Source organism: Bos indicus x Bos taurus, chromosome 21 (genome assembly GCF_003369695.1).
Source record: "Bos indicus x Bos taurus breed Angus x Brahman F1 hybrid chromosome 21, Bos_hybrid_MaternalHap_v2.0, whole genome shotgun sequence".
Lineage (NCBI taxonomy): Eukaryota > Metazoa > Chordata > Mammalia > Artiodactyla > Bovidae > Bos > Bos indicus x Bos taurus.
The window spans coordinates 55,177,038-55,192,998 of NC_040096.1; the positions used below are offsets into that span (position 1 = coordinate 55,177,038).

The 15,961-nt window shown below is 39.6% G+C and overlaps 1 protein-coding gene across 6 annotated transcripts in view; it reads right to left on the reverse strand.

Annotated features, from left to right (window-relative positions):
• Positions 1-9,649, reverse strand: part of TP53BP1 (tumor protein p53 binding protein 1) — a 71,503-nt gene extending 61,854 nt beyond the window's left edge. For 3 of the 6 annotated variants that reach the window (XM_027522031.1, XM_027522034.1, XM_027522028.1), the window contains exons 1-5: positions 9,513-9,649; positions 8,758-8,942; positions 8,456-8,549; positions 8,142-8,226; positions 235-365 (exon numbers count right to left, since the gene is read on the reverse strand). In XM_027522031.1, coding sequence (XP_027377832.1) covers positions 235-365; positions 8,142-8,226; positions 8,456-8,549; positions 8,758-8,942; positions 9,513-9,519 — 502 coding nt within the window. In that variant the 5' untranslated portion in view covers positions 9,520-9,649. The remainder of the gene's footprint in view (positions 1-234; positions 366-8,141; positions 8,227-8,455; positions 8,550-8,757; positions 8,943-9,512) is intronic. The other 3 variants (XM_027522030.1, XM_027522029.1, XM_027522033.1) reach the window with 3 other exon arrangements.
• Positions 9,650-15,961: the final 6,312 nt, after the last annotated feature.

Genomic DNA, 15,961 nt, shown 5'->3' on the forward strand with positions numbered 1-15,961 from the left:
ATGAATACAAAAGGAGTAGGAGTCAATATGCAGAAAGGAGGCCAAACAATGAGCTAAAAATTCCTGAACAACAAATCAGGTGGAATATCTTAGACTACTAGCAAATTTCCTAATGACTATACTTAATTTAATGATGAGACATCTACAGCCTGATAAGGAGAAATTGAGGCATCTGCAATGTTCATGTTAAAGGGACTAGACCACTCTACTATCCTGAAAAAGGCATAAAGTTACCTTCAGCACTAAGGGAGTGTGTGGTATCATCTGGAATATCTTCTTCCTTTTCCTCTTTCTCCTTCTCTTCCACCTCTTTTTCCTTCTCTTCACTTACAGGAGGAGCAGATTCCACTGACATTCCCAAAACACTACACAGCAAAAAGACACAATCATGTATTCCCATATAGGATGGGATACCCTGCTCAAAGAACTCTGAATTCTTCTGTGACTCCCCACACATCATACCACTTTTTAAGTAAATGTGAAAAAGTAAAAAAACCTCACCCCGTTACCGCTTCTTTCTACAGAAAGCACCTAAAAGGTTAACAACTTAAAACACTGTACAGAATTAATACAAACATGAGTCAGAAGGAGGAAACAAACATACTTCATTTTTATCTTTCTCTGAAAAAAACATGAGCAGGGACAGAAAAATCTCACACTCAAGAGAATTACTGACAAAAGAAGATGTGCATTAGATGTGCAGAGAAGGGGCTCTAAAATACAGCTGTTAAACAGAACACAATTAACAAAGGCATTTTTGCAAAAATTTTTAGAACACATAACACAGACCCACACAGCATATGAGGAAAAAATTCAGGTTAACATCACAGGTTATGTTATGTTAAAATGATAAACAAAAGTTTAAGACATAAACAATTAGGAAAAAGTATCTGCAACAATGTAACAAAAGAATCATCTTCATAAAATACAAGGAATTTATAAGAAGCCTAAGATATAAATGCACAACAAAAGAGACAACTCACAAAAAAAACAGAAATACAAGTATCTTAAAACACGTAAGAAATCAGAGAAACCATTAGTTGCCAATCAAATTAGGGAAAAAAAACCTGTAAATATTGTCCTACTATTCAGTACTGTTGAGGTAAGACGAGCATTATCACATACTCTTCCTGAGAGTGTAAACTAATAGAACCTTTCTGAAGAACTAGAAAATATGTATTAAGAGCTCTAAAAAAATGTTCGTACCTAGTAATTTCAATTATAAGAAATAGCTTAAAATATGAAAAGATCCTTATACAAACTCACTTTCACTGTAACTAATAACCCACTATAAGCCCAACAGTAGGTAAATGACTAATTTCATAATCCATAAAATGGAATTTATGCAACTGTTAAATATGTTCAAAACAACCAAATACAATGTGTAAATTGTATATCTGGACCAGATACTGGACAAAATAGATATATATAATCCAAACAAAACAAAAATTTATGTATATAAAATAAAGACATCTTTGAGACAACTGGGAAAATATGAACATAAACTATATTATTAGGTATTATGGAATCGATATTAGGTGTGCTAAGGGTATTATGATTACACAGGATAATGTACTTTTCTTATGGGATGAATTCTAAAGTATTTGAGGGGAACTATGATTTCTGCAACTTAGTTTCAAATGATCCAGCCCCCCAAAACAGTATATATTATACACACAGAGAAAAAAATGCATAATTTTTACAACAAAAATCATGGGCAAATGTTAGTAAGAGCTTTAATTGTCAGGGAAAATTAACTGCTCGTGTTGATAAGCAAAAAGGTCAAGAAACACACAAACTTTTACCTTCCACATCTCAACTATGTAAATCAAGTGCGCCAAAAAAAAAGAGAGAAAAGAAGCCAAAATATTTACAGGAATTAGCCTCTGGGTGGCAGAATTATAGATGACATTTTTTGTTTCCTTTTAACTTTCTATCCATTTAACATTTCACATAAAGACCATTAAACATAAGTTTAATAAGCATGAAAGAGATGAAAACATGGATTTGCAAAGTTGGGAACCATGATCCAAGGAAGAGAAGAAGGACTAAGTAAAGACTTTCACAAAATAAAATAGAACATTACCTACACAACTGGGAGGACCAGATGCAAGACACTGGGAAATATAGGGAAAGAAAGTCAAGAACATGTATGACAAAAAAGTAGAAGAGCAAAAAAAGACAGCACTAATCACACACCCTGGATCTTCTTCAGCCTCTGTTGATGGTTTTCTTCACGTCCCTAACCTCTAAATGCTGCTAGGCACAATGAGTCCTTGAACCTCTTCTTCACCTACACTCATCCCTTTAGTGATCTTATCCATACTCATGGCCTTGAGTATCATCCATATGCTTATGACTCTGCAATTTTTAATCTCCAGCTTAGACCTTCCTCCTGAGCTCTAGACTTTCACATCATCAACTGCCTCCAACTGACAATTGAAAAGGCAGCTCAACTTTAACAAGCCTGTAATTGACCTTCCTGTTCGATCTTCTCCATCTCAATCAACAGCAACTCCATTCTTCTAGTTCCCAAACCAAAAATGTGGAACCGCCGTTACCACCTTCATTTCCCTCATACTTAACATCCAATCTGACTTTGAATCCTAATTTCAAAAACCCAGAAGCTCACACTTCTCATCCTACTTCTACACTGGTCCAGCCACTGTCACATTTTGCCTAAATTATTTCAAGAGTCTCCTAGTTGGTCTTTCTGCCTCTGCCTTTGCTCTCCCTTCAAATTTTATTTTTAACTTGAACAGCTTCTTTTTTATTTTTCCCAGCTTTATCCAGTTATTAGTCTATTCTTGATCCAGCATCCAGAGTGATGCTGTTCAAATCTAAGAGCATGTCATTCCTCTGATCAAATCTATTAAACACCTTCCTATCTCACTAAATGTAACAGCTAAATGCCTCACAATGATCCATAAGGCCTTATATATTCTGGCTCCCCCCTCACTCCTCTGACCTCTTTTCCCACTCCTCTCCAGCACTCCAAGGCAGCCACACTAACCTCCTCGTCATTTCTCAAATATCCCAGCACACTCTTCCCTCAGGGCCTTTGCATTTGCTGTTCTCTATGTGCAGATTACATTTATTTAAATAACAGCAGAGATCACTTACTCAAGATTTTTAGTCAAAAGTCACATCAGGGAAGCATCCCCTAAGTCACCTTGTCTAAACTTGCAACTCCACTGATGTTTCCCATCCAATTCTCCACTTTATTTTTCTCTGCAGCCCTATCAGAGTGTAAGACACTATAGATTTTTACATATCTATCAGATAACTGGTATGTCCCATAAAAGAATATAAGCTACATTAAAGTCTAAAATTTCTTATCTCTTCTGATCACTCTGTATCTCTAAAACTCAAAAGTGCTTGGCATATAGGAAATACGCAATAAATATTTGTAGAATTATTAGGTGAATCAGAGCAGATGTGAAATAAATCAGATTTTGTCCAATATCCAAAACTGATGGAAAGAAAACAAATGTTTAAATATACCATTTAGAAATATAAATCTAGCCAATAAAAAAACTAACATAATTATTATCAAAAGTTAGGAGTGTGCTGGGATTTCCCTGGTGGTCCAACTGTTAGGAATCCGCCTCCCAATGCACGGGGTGCAGGTTCAATCCTCATCAGGGAACTAAGATTCCATACACCACAACTACAGAACCCACACCAGAACGAAGGCCCTACACAGCCATAAATAAATAAATATATATATTTTAAAATTAGAAAAGTGTTGTTGTGAGTTAAACCTCATCTTTCATTACAGAACTCAAATGTCTGAATCTGATTAAACAAGAAATGGCAATACTGTAGTGTTACTTAGTTTTACAATATTAAAAGCTAAAAAGATAACCTCCCAGAGAAGTAAAAACAGACACTTAAAAAGGGTTACCTCTTTGGTTAAAAGGATTACTTCTGTGAAAGGGAGCCAACAGTGGGAATGGACTCTTTGATTTTTATTATAAGTTATTTTTAAAATAATCTATGCATTTATATTTCTCTGTTAAAAGCATTTAACAGACCTCATCAAAATTAAAAACATGCTCCATGAAAAAAAACCTCTTAATGAAAAGACAAGCCAGAGAGAAAATATTTGCAAACCACATATCCTACAAAAAACTAGCACACAGAATATTAGAATTCTCAAAACACAATAAAATAAAACCCAATTACAAAATAGGCAAAAGATATGAACAGACATTTCCTTGAAGAGGATGTACAGATGCAAAGAAGCATGTGAAAAGATGTTCAACATCATTAGCCACTGCTGCTGCTGTTGCTAAGTCGCTCAGTCGTGTCTGACTCCTAGCGACCCCATGGACTGCAGCTCACCAGGCTCCTCCGCCCATGGGACTTTCCAGGCAAGAGTACTGGAGTGGGGTGCCATTGCCTTCTCTGCATTAGCCACTAAGGAAATGCAAATTAAGACCACAATGAAGGCTTCCCTGGTGGCTCAGTGGTAAAGAATCCACCTGCCAATACAGGAGACACAGGTTCAATCCCTGATCCGGGAAGATCCCACATGCCTCGAAGCAAATAAGGCCCTGTTGCCACAACTACTGACCCTGTGCTCTAGAGCTCTGGAACCACAACTACTGAAGCCTGCACACCTAGAGTCCAGGCTCTGCAGCAAGAGAAGCCACTCTGCAACGAGAAGCCCACTCACTGCAACTAGAGAAAAGCCTGCACAGCAACAAAGACCCAGCACAGCCAAAAATAAGTAAATAAATAAAATTGTTAACACACACACACACACACACACACACAAACTGAGATATCACCACACACTATCAGAATGGCTAAAACAAAAGACGGACAACACATCAGAATGCCTGAAAGAGTGACAACACCAAATGCTGCTGAGAATGGACAGAAATTGGACGTCCAATGCCAGTCGAACTGTAAAATGATACAAGCGCTCTAGAAAACAGATCAGCATTTCTTAAAAAAAAAAAACCTGAACATGCAACTACCATGTGACCTAGCAACTGTCCCCCTGGCCATTTATCCTAGAGATATGAAGACTTATAAAAACCTGTAGGCAAATGTTCATAGCAGCTTTATTTATGCTAGCCAAAAACTAGAATCAACCCAGATTTCCATCAACGGGTAAATGGTTAAACAAATTGTGGTACATCCATACCAGGGAACACTACTCAGCAATAAAACAAACCACTGATACATGCAACAACGCAGATAGATCTCTAGTACGCAGTTTGAAAAAATCCAACCTTCAAAAACTATATACTATATGATCTTATTTACATAAGATTTTAAGTGACAGAACTTTACCAATAGAGGATGGTCTTTAATTTTTTTGGCTGCTCCTTGCAGCATGTAGGATCTCAGTTTCCCGACCAGGGATCAAACTTGTAGCCCCAGGATTGAAAGCATGGCGTTTTAACCACTGGACCACCAGGGAAGTCCCGAGGATGGTGCTAACTACCGGTTGCCGGGGGTTCACGTGCAGGTGAAGGGGATGGATGTGGTTGTAAAAGGGCAACACTAGAGCTCCCTGTGGTGTTGGAACTGTTTGCATCTTGGTCACAATGGTGGATAAACCTACACAGACAATTGAGCAGTATACAAATTACACACACAAGTACAAGCAGAACTAGAGAACTCTGAATCATTTCATTGAATTTTAGCAATGCTGATATTCTGGTTGTGAAATTATACTATAGTTCTGCAAAATGGTATCATTGGGGAAAACTGGGAAAAGTATACAAAAAAATCTCTGTGCCATTTCTTACAAAAGCATGTGAATCTATAATCATCCCGGGACGTCTCTGGTGGTCCAATGGCTATGACTCCACACTCTCAATGCAGCGGACCCAGGTCCAATCCTTGGTCATGGAACTGGATCCCACAAGCTGCAACTGAGAGTTTGCACACCACAACTAAAGATCCCGCACACCATGACAAAGATCGAAGATGCTGTGTGCCACAGCCCTGACGAAACCAAGACCCAGCGTGTCCAAATAAATAAAAATAAATATTCATCATCATCTCAATTTTTTAAGCATTTAACAGAAATAAAAATATCTTCAGCATATTTTACAACGCTTCATGTTTAGGACCAAAGGCTTACATCAGCAAGACAACAGATAAAGAGAGGAAGATCTTTTGGAATTTTATGATGTATAAAACTCACAAGCAGCTTTTCAAAATGTCTGCTGTAACGAATAAAGACAACATAAAGAGATCAGTACACATGTGTTTTCTAGAGCTTTCATTGTTTTGGAATCAACCCCACATTCTTTGCAGTTTCGTGGCCTTTTCACATGCTGTTCCCTCTTTTTGGAAAGTTCCTCCTCCCACATGCCACACTTCTCCCCATCCCTTCAACTATGCCTAACAAATTCGTATTTATAATTTACATCATCTTCTCAAAAAGGTTTTCCCTTATCCCCCAGATTAGGTCATATATCCTATTTTTCCCCTGTTTACAATGATCACAATTTTCACTGAATAACTATTTATGTAATTATTCAACATATGTCTCTATTAAAGTGTAAACTCCATGATGGCAAAGATGATTTAAAACACCCGCCACAGTGCTTGCACGTTTACTGAATGTAAGCATTCAAGTTTTTTTTCTTTTTTAAAGAAAGAGCAACATGTTCATGCAAAAATGGAAAAGAAGTAGCATGAGAATTCTCAAAACAGTACCATCCATTTATAACAACGGGTACGCACGCATTCTGTCCCCAGTGGTTCAAACCCGGGTCCTGAGCCACAAAAACATAGATAAGCCTGGCACGTGGATCCTAAAGAGGTATCAGAAAAACTTAAACGCCTACAAAAAGCAAAGAAAGGTAACATAAATGATTGAAGTGGTTGGGTTTAAGAACAAAAGCACAAGCCCTAGGAAAATGAAAAAAAAGAACAGCTGGCCTCAGTGTCCAGGTACAACAGTGAGTTACAGGCACTATGACAGACCACAGCACTCATGTCCCATCTAAGCAGAGACTGGCTGCTACTCACAGCTCTAGCCAACTGTTGCCAATAATACAGCAGTTGTGTTACTTCTGAACTAGTAATCCCAGAAACGGGAAACTGAAGTTCCATGTGAAATTTCCCTATTTTTAAATTCTATCAATTAATTCAAATATATTTTAACAACCATGTATGGGCCAACTAGAACCCACCTGCAGGCCAAAGTAACTCCACCAATTTGCGGATTGATCTAAAGTGTCCAATTGATGATTTGAAAGAAAAATTTTAAATGCAAACACAGAGTATTAAATAGAACACATACACACAAAAAATATTTATTTTTGAGATAAAAATCGTAGCCTTTCACCCCAAACTAACATTCTCTTAACAACCTCCCTTTTCTATTCCACCACTGTAAAACTCTTGCATTCTTCCTTGATCTTAGAAGAATTTGGGCGCTGAATAATCATAAAGAAAGAGAGGCACTTGAGTTACAAGGACTCAAAACCCAGGTCTGCCACTTACTAGCAATATATTCTAGTGTAAGGTTTTTAACTTCTTTGCCCGTCACTCCCCCCTACTAAGTAACATAAATGATTGAAGTGGTTGGGTCTAAGAACAAAAGCATTCAGTAACAGAAGTAATGCAATGTGTTCATTATACAACTCTTTAAGGATGAAATTAAATGGCAGTATATATCAAACATCCAGACTAGTACCCAACAGAGAGGATAAATTCACAAATGGGCAATGTTAAAGATTTACAACAGACAAAGTAAAAAGTGAATACTGTTAAGAGTATGAATTAAACATTCTTGAGTCTAAAACTGGTGAAGATTCTTTGGTTGGTAGGTAGAAACCATTCCTAACTTTTGATAATATATCTTAATTTTTTTATTATTTTTCCTATTAATAAGTCATATCCAAGCTAAGAATGAGGAATTCTTATTTTGTTTCACACGCACAAGACAGATCACAATTTGAATAATATAGGTGCAAAAAAGTTGCTACCTTCGCAAAAGAGATTCCAGCTTAAGTACCAATAGAATGCTAGTTAAAACAATCCTCAAATCAAATTTCCTGCTCCACAAAAATAAATCCTTTTATCCTTAGGGCAAGACAACAGGCACAGATAAAAGAACTGATCCATTAATGCATTTAAATAAATTCCTCCAAACACTAATATACCTGCTTTTCCTATTTGGCTGAGGTAACTGTTCAATGACCTGACTGATGGAACCACGTGTGTCCAAATGAGAAGAATCCAGAGAGTCTGAAAAAAATAACTGGATATTAGCACAAAAGGCATTCACCACCAAACTTTAATACAAGTTCAGGAATGTGGACAATACCAATCTAATCAGCTGTATTAGAAAACCAACCTTGTGCGTACCTACTACACACCAGACACTGTGCTAGACTTCCTTACACACCTCACCACAATTACATAATATTTAAATCTACCCAACTCCAATATGAGCACCCTTGCAAAGGGATCTCACCTGCAGCTTTGTTTTCTTTCAGATGCTCATTGAAGCCACTCTTACTGTCTCCTTGTTCTTCTTCAGCTGTTTGCTCAGTATTGGACTCAACATCCTAAAAAATACACATGCACAATATACCCACTATATATGAGATAATCCAAAATGAGATATATTTTTATGAAAATATAGATTTCATTTTCCAACCAACTTTACCCAAAAGATAGTGATCTCCTAAGTACTTACATTTGCAGGCTGGTCTAGATTAGGGGTGGGGTGGGGTGGGAATCTACTCAATCATTTCCAAGCAACCTATCACTCACCAACACAGGGTTCTCTTTGTGCGTCTGAAGATTAGGAAGGTGTCGAGCTAGCACACTGAAGTGAGAACCAGAATCATCTTCTAGAACCTGGCTTTCAGGCTGAGAATCTTCAATTATCAGGCAAGGAGTGTCTTGCTGAGAGAAATCTGAATCCAACTGACTTCCAGTAGGGTCCATCTGCTCCCCTGGAATGGAATAACAAAAGATCAGTTCCGTGTAACCTACTAGCCTTCCTCACGCAGTCTGAGCTTAAAATAATGAGGCAGTTAAGTACGAGACTTGGAAAGGGGGACGAGTGTAGGACTCTTCCTATTACAACATTGTACATAAGCACTTTCCTGTCATACCTGCCACGGCCCGATTTCCTCTTGCTTACAATCAGCCTGCCTACCCTTCTCTCCCCTTCCATCACCTTCGCGTAGACACCCTTTCCCCTCCTTCCTAACCTCTACTCTCCCCGCCCCTTTTTTCCATCCCCCACAACTCTCCCTACGTCCTTCAGGCGCCTCTACCGCTCCCCAAAAAGCATCTTTGGAAAACCTCTGATCGTCTGAACCCCTACAGCCGTTCCTGCTTCCTCACGACCACCCGGGTCTTCCTAGCGAGTGCTACCCCACCCCCTCCTTGGGGCCCTCCAACCCTTCCCCCGTCACCGCCGCCATGCTTGCCACCCCGCCCCCTCCGGTTTGCCACCCCTTCAGACGCGAAGCCCAAGCCTTCAGAGCCGACTACTCCCCCTTTTCCCCACACAGTACCAGGCATCCCGGCGGGAGGTCCCTCGCTCTCGTCCTAGAGGTTTCCGCACGCTCCCCAGGTCCCTCCAGCTCTATCCCCAGGTCGCCGCTGTAGCCACCGCCGCCACCAGCCGCGAACTCCCCCTTTCCCGTCGCGTCACGCAGCATCGGCTCGCTCATTCGCTGCTGCTGCCCGCCACTCAAGAAAGGCTGTGGGTAACTGGCGACTGAGTCGGAGTGCCCCGCCCCACGTAAGAAAAAGGAACACGGCGGCGTGTTTCCATGGCAGCCTGGACTTTGCAGGCCCTCCCTCTAGTATAGCTGGAGAATGACAGTATCCTTGAACCGAAGGGACCTTGAGAGGGCATGAAATATAGTCCGATGCCTCTCCAGGACGGTTGTCTGTACCACTGCTCAGACATAAGAGAAAAGACCATTTTTTTTTATTGTTCATGCACCATAAGGCCCTACTCTCACCCTCTTGCGTGGAAAAGGTTTCCTGGTTTTCTAATAAAAGGGCAAAGAAGGATGGCTAGAATTTCAGAGCTAGTGAAACTGAAGAGAGAGAGGACTCTTCGGGGTTTGCCAGGTCAACCAGGATCCCCTTCTTAGGCCTCTACTTGAATTCAAGGGCACACATTAAATACGTCTCCACCAGTTCTTTTTTTTCCTATTTACATTGTCTGAGGGCCCTGGTAAGCCATATTTCCCCCCCATTGCCCTTTCCAGTCTGGAACATAGTTCAAGCTTCATATTTGCTTATCGGTGACCTATCTTTTATGGAATTGCAGCCTACAGAGACCATGGCCCCAGACATTTTTTGCACCTCCGTTTGAGATAACTGAGCACAGTAACTGTCGGTGATGAAGAGAACAGCTGCTGCTCTTTAACTAAATGACCTCAAAGATCCCTCCAAGCCCTGAGAGTCTATTATCCTAATTATGGTGCTAGGGTCTTATAGAGGGTGTGGCAGCTGTGACTTGTATTATTGAAGGAGGTCCCATGAGGAATATATTGTTTTGGGGAGGGTATTTTTGTTTTCTGTTTTTAATTTAAAAGGTGGTTGGATCTGAGATGGAATTCTAGCCAGAGCAGCTGTCAATAGGGAAAGCACCCAGCACTCTGCCAGGCATATACATAGTAGGTATTCAATAGGAAGTAGTTTTCTCTCTCTCTACCCCAGACTCAGAATGACTTAAGCACAGTCCAACCATGATTCTCTAATTCTGGAAAATACCCAACACTTGATATAGGCTAAGCTGAAGTGGAGCTTCGTATCAACCAATCTTCTCCCTCCTGTTATAAATTACATTGATCGTATTTTCCAAACAAAAATCAAAGCATGTCATCTGAGTATATGTTACTTGTGGGAACAAAAGGACAGACTCTTTGAAATGAAACTGTCCTGAAAAATCTAGAATCTACTGTTGCTATAACTAGAATATAATTAGGGTCCCCAGAATGTTTTATTAGTGGAACAAAAATGGAAAGGAGCATACAGAGACATATCCCACTTCTTAATCCTCAAATCCTTTATAACTGACTCCTGTCTTCCCTCCTACTCCTAGTGTAGCAGAAGACCAGTGACCAAATAAATGCAGTCCTACAAGAACCAGGTAAGGTCAATATTGACTACACTAGATAGACAAAGTGAATTCATCTGCTTGATTTGAGAGGACACAATCATGTCCTGTTGTATGCAAATTTTGACCTTGATTCCCATAAAAATTCTCCATAGTCACTATATTTTGGGTCTTTTCTGTCCTGCTGTTGCATCTTCCATCTCCAAGCAGGACATAAATAGGTAGACTTTCTTGATTATTTGACAAACAACTGTATGTGTTTATCAAAACTTACAAAACTGTACTAAAAAGGGTAAATTAAACTTCAATAAGCATGGCTTCCCAGGTGCCCCAGTGGTAAAGAATTTGCCTGCCAATGAAGGAGATGCAAGAGATATGGGTTTGATCCCTGGAGAAGGAAATGGAACCCCACTCCAGTATTCTTGCCCAGAAAATTCCATGAACAAGGAGCCTCCTGGGCTACACCCCATGTGGTTGCAAAGAGTGGTTGTGTTCAGTTAACACAACTGAGCACAAACGTGGCTAAAAATAGATAAATAAATGAGCCTGAGCCATTCCCATTACTAAATAAAACAAGACCTTTTTTAAAAAGAACTGTGAATTCCTTGTTAAGCAGGATGATAATTAAATTAATCATTAAATTTCCCAAAGAGATCAGAAAATGCAGGCAGGATGATTACCCACTGAGGCTGTGATTGATCACAGTTTGGTGATCTAAAGGCCTTTACTGACTCTTAGACTGCAAAGGACCATCAGCATATCTGCCTGTCTACAGGTGCATCTTTACCTAAGCCACCCCCAAGAAATCTAATCTACCTCTAAAGTTCTCCCAGACAAGAAAATTCCATCAAACCGCATGTTAACTCACTTTGAAGTTTAACAAACCTCATTGTCAGAAATTTTTCTTCTAATCATATAATCTGAACTCTTTATTCTAGAATTTAGAGCCATTTTCACTCATATTGTCCTTAATTGGTAATTTTAAAACCTGGACAAATTCTCCTAAGACTAGGATCATCTCAGCTGTCCCAATAATTCTATCAATCAAACAATGAACATAAATGCTACATAATGAGCTCGATAGTCTTTTCCTGAGGTCTCCTCACAGACTTCTCTAAGCAAAAGAACCCTAGATGGTTTAATACTACCTCACAGACACTATTCACCAGCCTTTATATTTGCTTCATGGTTTTCCCTGAAGCTCAGCAGCAGAGAACTTTACTGAAGATGAGTAAATTTAATGATAAACTAAAACATACCCCTTTTAAGCTGCAATATTAAATTATTACAAACTTAAATTTAACATGTAATTGATTCTGACCTCTAGGCTGTCTTCTGTTGCATGTGGACCTATACAATCATACCCAGGCATAGACCAATAGTATTGATATAATTAATAACTGTATTACAGTTTTACTGTGTGTCAGGCATGTACTCTGTTTTACATTCACTATCTCACCTAAAAGCTTCATAACTCTGAGGATTACAGATGAGGACACTCAAAATTAGAGAGATAACATAATTTGCACGATGTCTCACAATCTGTGAGAACCCAGTCTAACCTCAGAGGTTTTATATATCTGATTTACATATATATATTTTATATATATGTCTCATTTATATATACATGATTGAGGAGGAACACTTAACAGAGGAATGGCAAAAGAGTTGACAAAAAACTTTCTCATTTTAGAATGTATTTTTGAGTATAAATATGGGTGTCCCTAGTGTCCTAGAAATTCATAATAATTAAAATAATATCAAGAGAAAAATAATATGGAGAAAAATGAAAAGTTGTCAACTTCCCACTCTTATGAAGAAATTAAGTCAATAAAGAGGTGATGATCAAAATGTGAAAGCAAATTGCCTAAAGTAGTCAATAATTGCCTCTGATATATTAACTTAACACCAGGCTGATATGCTTAGTGCTATGCTATGCTATGCTAAGTCACTTCAGTCGTGTCCGACTCTGTGTGACCCCATAGACGGCAGCCCACCAGCCTTCCCCGTCCCTGGGATTCTCCAGTAGGGCCCTGCAACCCCTGCAGTGGAAGCAATCTTAACTGGTCTGTATCATCTCTACAGAAAGTCCTCCTGTTAATTTTAAGGAAGATTTTTTTTTTAAGTTTAGACCAGCAGAAAAGTTACAAAAAGAGTATAATTGAAAAACAACAGTATAATGATCTCTCAGAAACCCTTTCACCTAGATTCACATGTTGTTAATATTTTACCACATGGCTATTTATCTTTTTAATTGTGGTAAAATATGCATAGCATGAAATTTACCACTTTAACCACTTTTAAAGGTACAGTTTAGTGACATTAAGTACACTGATGTATTTAGCCTCCCAAACTGAAACTCTTATCCATCCAACACTTATTTCCCCCTTCCCCTCTCCCTTCAGCTCTTGGCAACCACCATTCTACTTTCTGTCTCTATGAATCTGACTACTCTAGGTACCTCATACAAATGGAATCATACAATATTTGTCTTTTTCTGTCTTATTTCACTTAGCAAAATATCCTCAATGTATATCCATGTTGTAATTTTAATAGCAGGTGTTAGAATTTCCTTCCTTATTAAGCCTGAATAATATTCTATTGTAGGTATGTATCACATTTTATCGTCCTTGTTCATTTTAAGCCACTTTTCAAACTTTTCCAGAACTCCAACTTTGCCACACCCAAGTACAGATGATGCCCTGAAGGCATGTTAGCAGACTCCCACCAAGGCAGCCACCTCTTTCAGGTTGCTAATTTTCCCGCTGACCAGTTAGCTGTAGGCCCTCTTACTGGCCTGAGTCTCTCAAACACACAATATTAAGCACAATTGTGACTTCAGAATTAGCTGCAATTTCCTCCCTTCCACCTTTTCAAATGTTTAACCCAAACTGCTTAATTCCACCAGAAGCTGCTTACCTGGAAACAGAGAGGTAGCTGTGGGAAACAAGAAGCTGTGGGATGAGGGGGGAACGAAATAGAATCCTTGCCTATTTGAACACTGACAGGGCTTGCCATGCTCCCTTCTCTGGCTTATTCCCTCTCCTTATAGAAATATTCAAATCACCACATCCTGGAAGCACCTCCCCTCTACTCTTCTATCAAGCTCTGGACTTTTCCTCTCTCCTTTCCCTCCAATCTCCACTTTCTCCATACTTATAACTCCATAATCCTTTACAATCTGGGTTTAATCCCCACAAATCTAGTGCCTGGAACAAAGCAGTTACTCTAAAACTGTGAACAACTGATTCTGAAATTTTCTTGTCAAGTCACCGCATTAGCTTTGGTCTCTATCATGTTTGATGGTGTTGCTGATTCCCTTCTCTTTAATTCTCATCCTGTAACCTAAATGCAAACTAACAACGGATGGATGGATAATTTAAAAAAAAAAGTGAGGTAGACAGAGAGAGAGAATGCAATACTACTCAGCCATTAAAGAAAAAATGCAATCTTGCCATTTATGACAACATGGATAGACCTTGAGGGTATTATGATAAATGAAGTAAGTCAGATGGATAAAGACAAATATCATATGATTTTAGTCATATGTGGGACAAATAAAAAATAAGTGAACAAATGAAAAAATCAAACAAACACGTGAATACAGAGAACAGAATAGTGGTCATCACAGGGGAAGGGATTGGGTGAAGACAAAGTGGCTAAGAGGGTCAACTCTATAATGATAGATGGAAACTAGGCTCCCCTGGTGGCTCAGACAGTGAAGAATCTGCCTGCAATGCGGGAGAACTGGGTTCAATCCCTGGGTTGGGAAGATCCCTGGAGGAGGCCATGGCAACCCACTTCAGTATTCTTGCCTGGAGAACCGCCATGGACAGAGGAGCCCAGGAAATAGTCTCTGTTCATGAGATTTCCCAGGCAAGAATACTGGAGTGGGTTGCCATGCCCTCCTCCAGGGCATCTTTCCAACCCAGGGATTGAACCCAGGTCTCTCACATTGCAGGCAGATTCTTTACCATCTGAGCCACCAGGAAAGCCCAAACAAATTAACTATTTTCAAAATTAAGTCACTGTAGCAAAACCTGAAGCCCCAAAATGGAAGAATGCTAAATGTTGTCTTATCCTAAAGAGCTCAATAACTATAAGACACAATAAAAGTGCTGTAGGAATGCATGCTGCTGCTGCTGCTGCTAAGTCACTTCAGTCGTGTCCGACTCTGTGTGACCCCAGAGACAGCAGCCCACCAGCCTCCCCCATCCCTGGGATTCTCCAGGCAAGAACACTGGAGTGGCTTGCCATTTCCTTCTCCAATGCAGGAAAATGAAAAGTGAAAGTGAAGTCACTCAGTTGTGTCCGACTCCTAGCGACCCCATGGACTGCAGCCCACCAGGCTCCTCCGTTCATGGGATTTTCCAGGCAAGAGTACTGGAGTGGGGTGCCATTGCCTTCTCCGATAGGAATGCATAGGAGGGAGAACTCAAAAGAAAGAATTTTAGTCATGTGGTTATAATGAATATTTAGTGAGCATTTACTGTATTCTAGGAGCCTGGCAGGCTGTGGTCCATGGGGTTGCAGAGTCAAACATGACTGAAGCGACTTAGCACACACACACAAGCTCTCTTTACTCTCCCTCCTTGCTTTATCTCATCCAGTCTCATACTGTAACTACCATTTATATACCAATGACTCCCAAGTTTATATCTCCAGCCTAGACCTCTTTCTCAAATCCTGAACCTACACCTAACAGCCTATTCAATATCTCCATTTAGATTCCAACTGATATCTCAAACTCGACATGCTTAAAACTGAATTATTTGGGTTGCTTCCATGTCTTTACTATTGTAAATACTGCAGCAGTGAACACTGAGGTGCACGTGTCTTTGTGAATTCCAGTTTTGTGCAGATATATGCCCAGGAGTGAGACTGCAG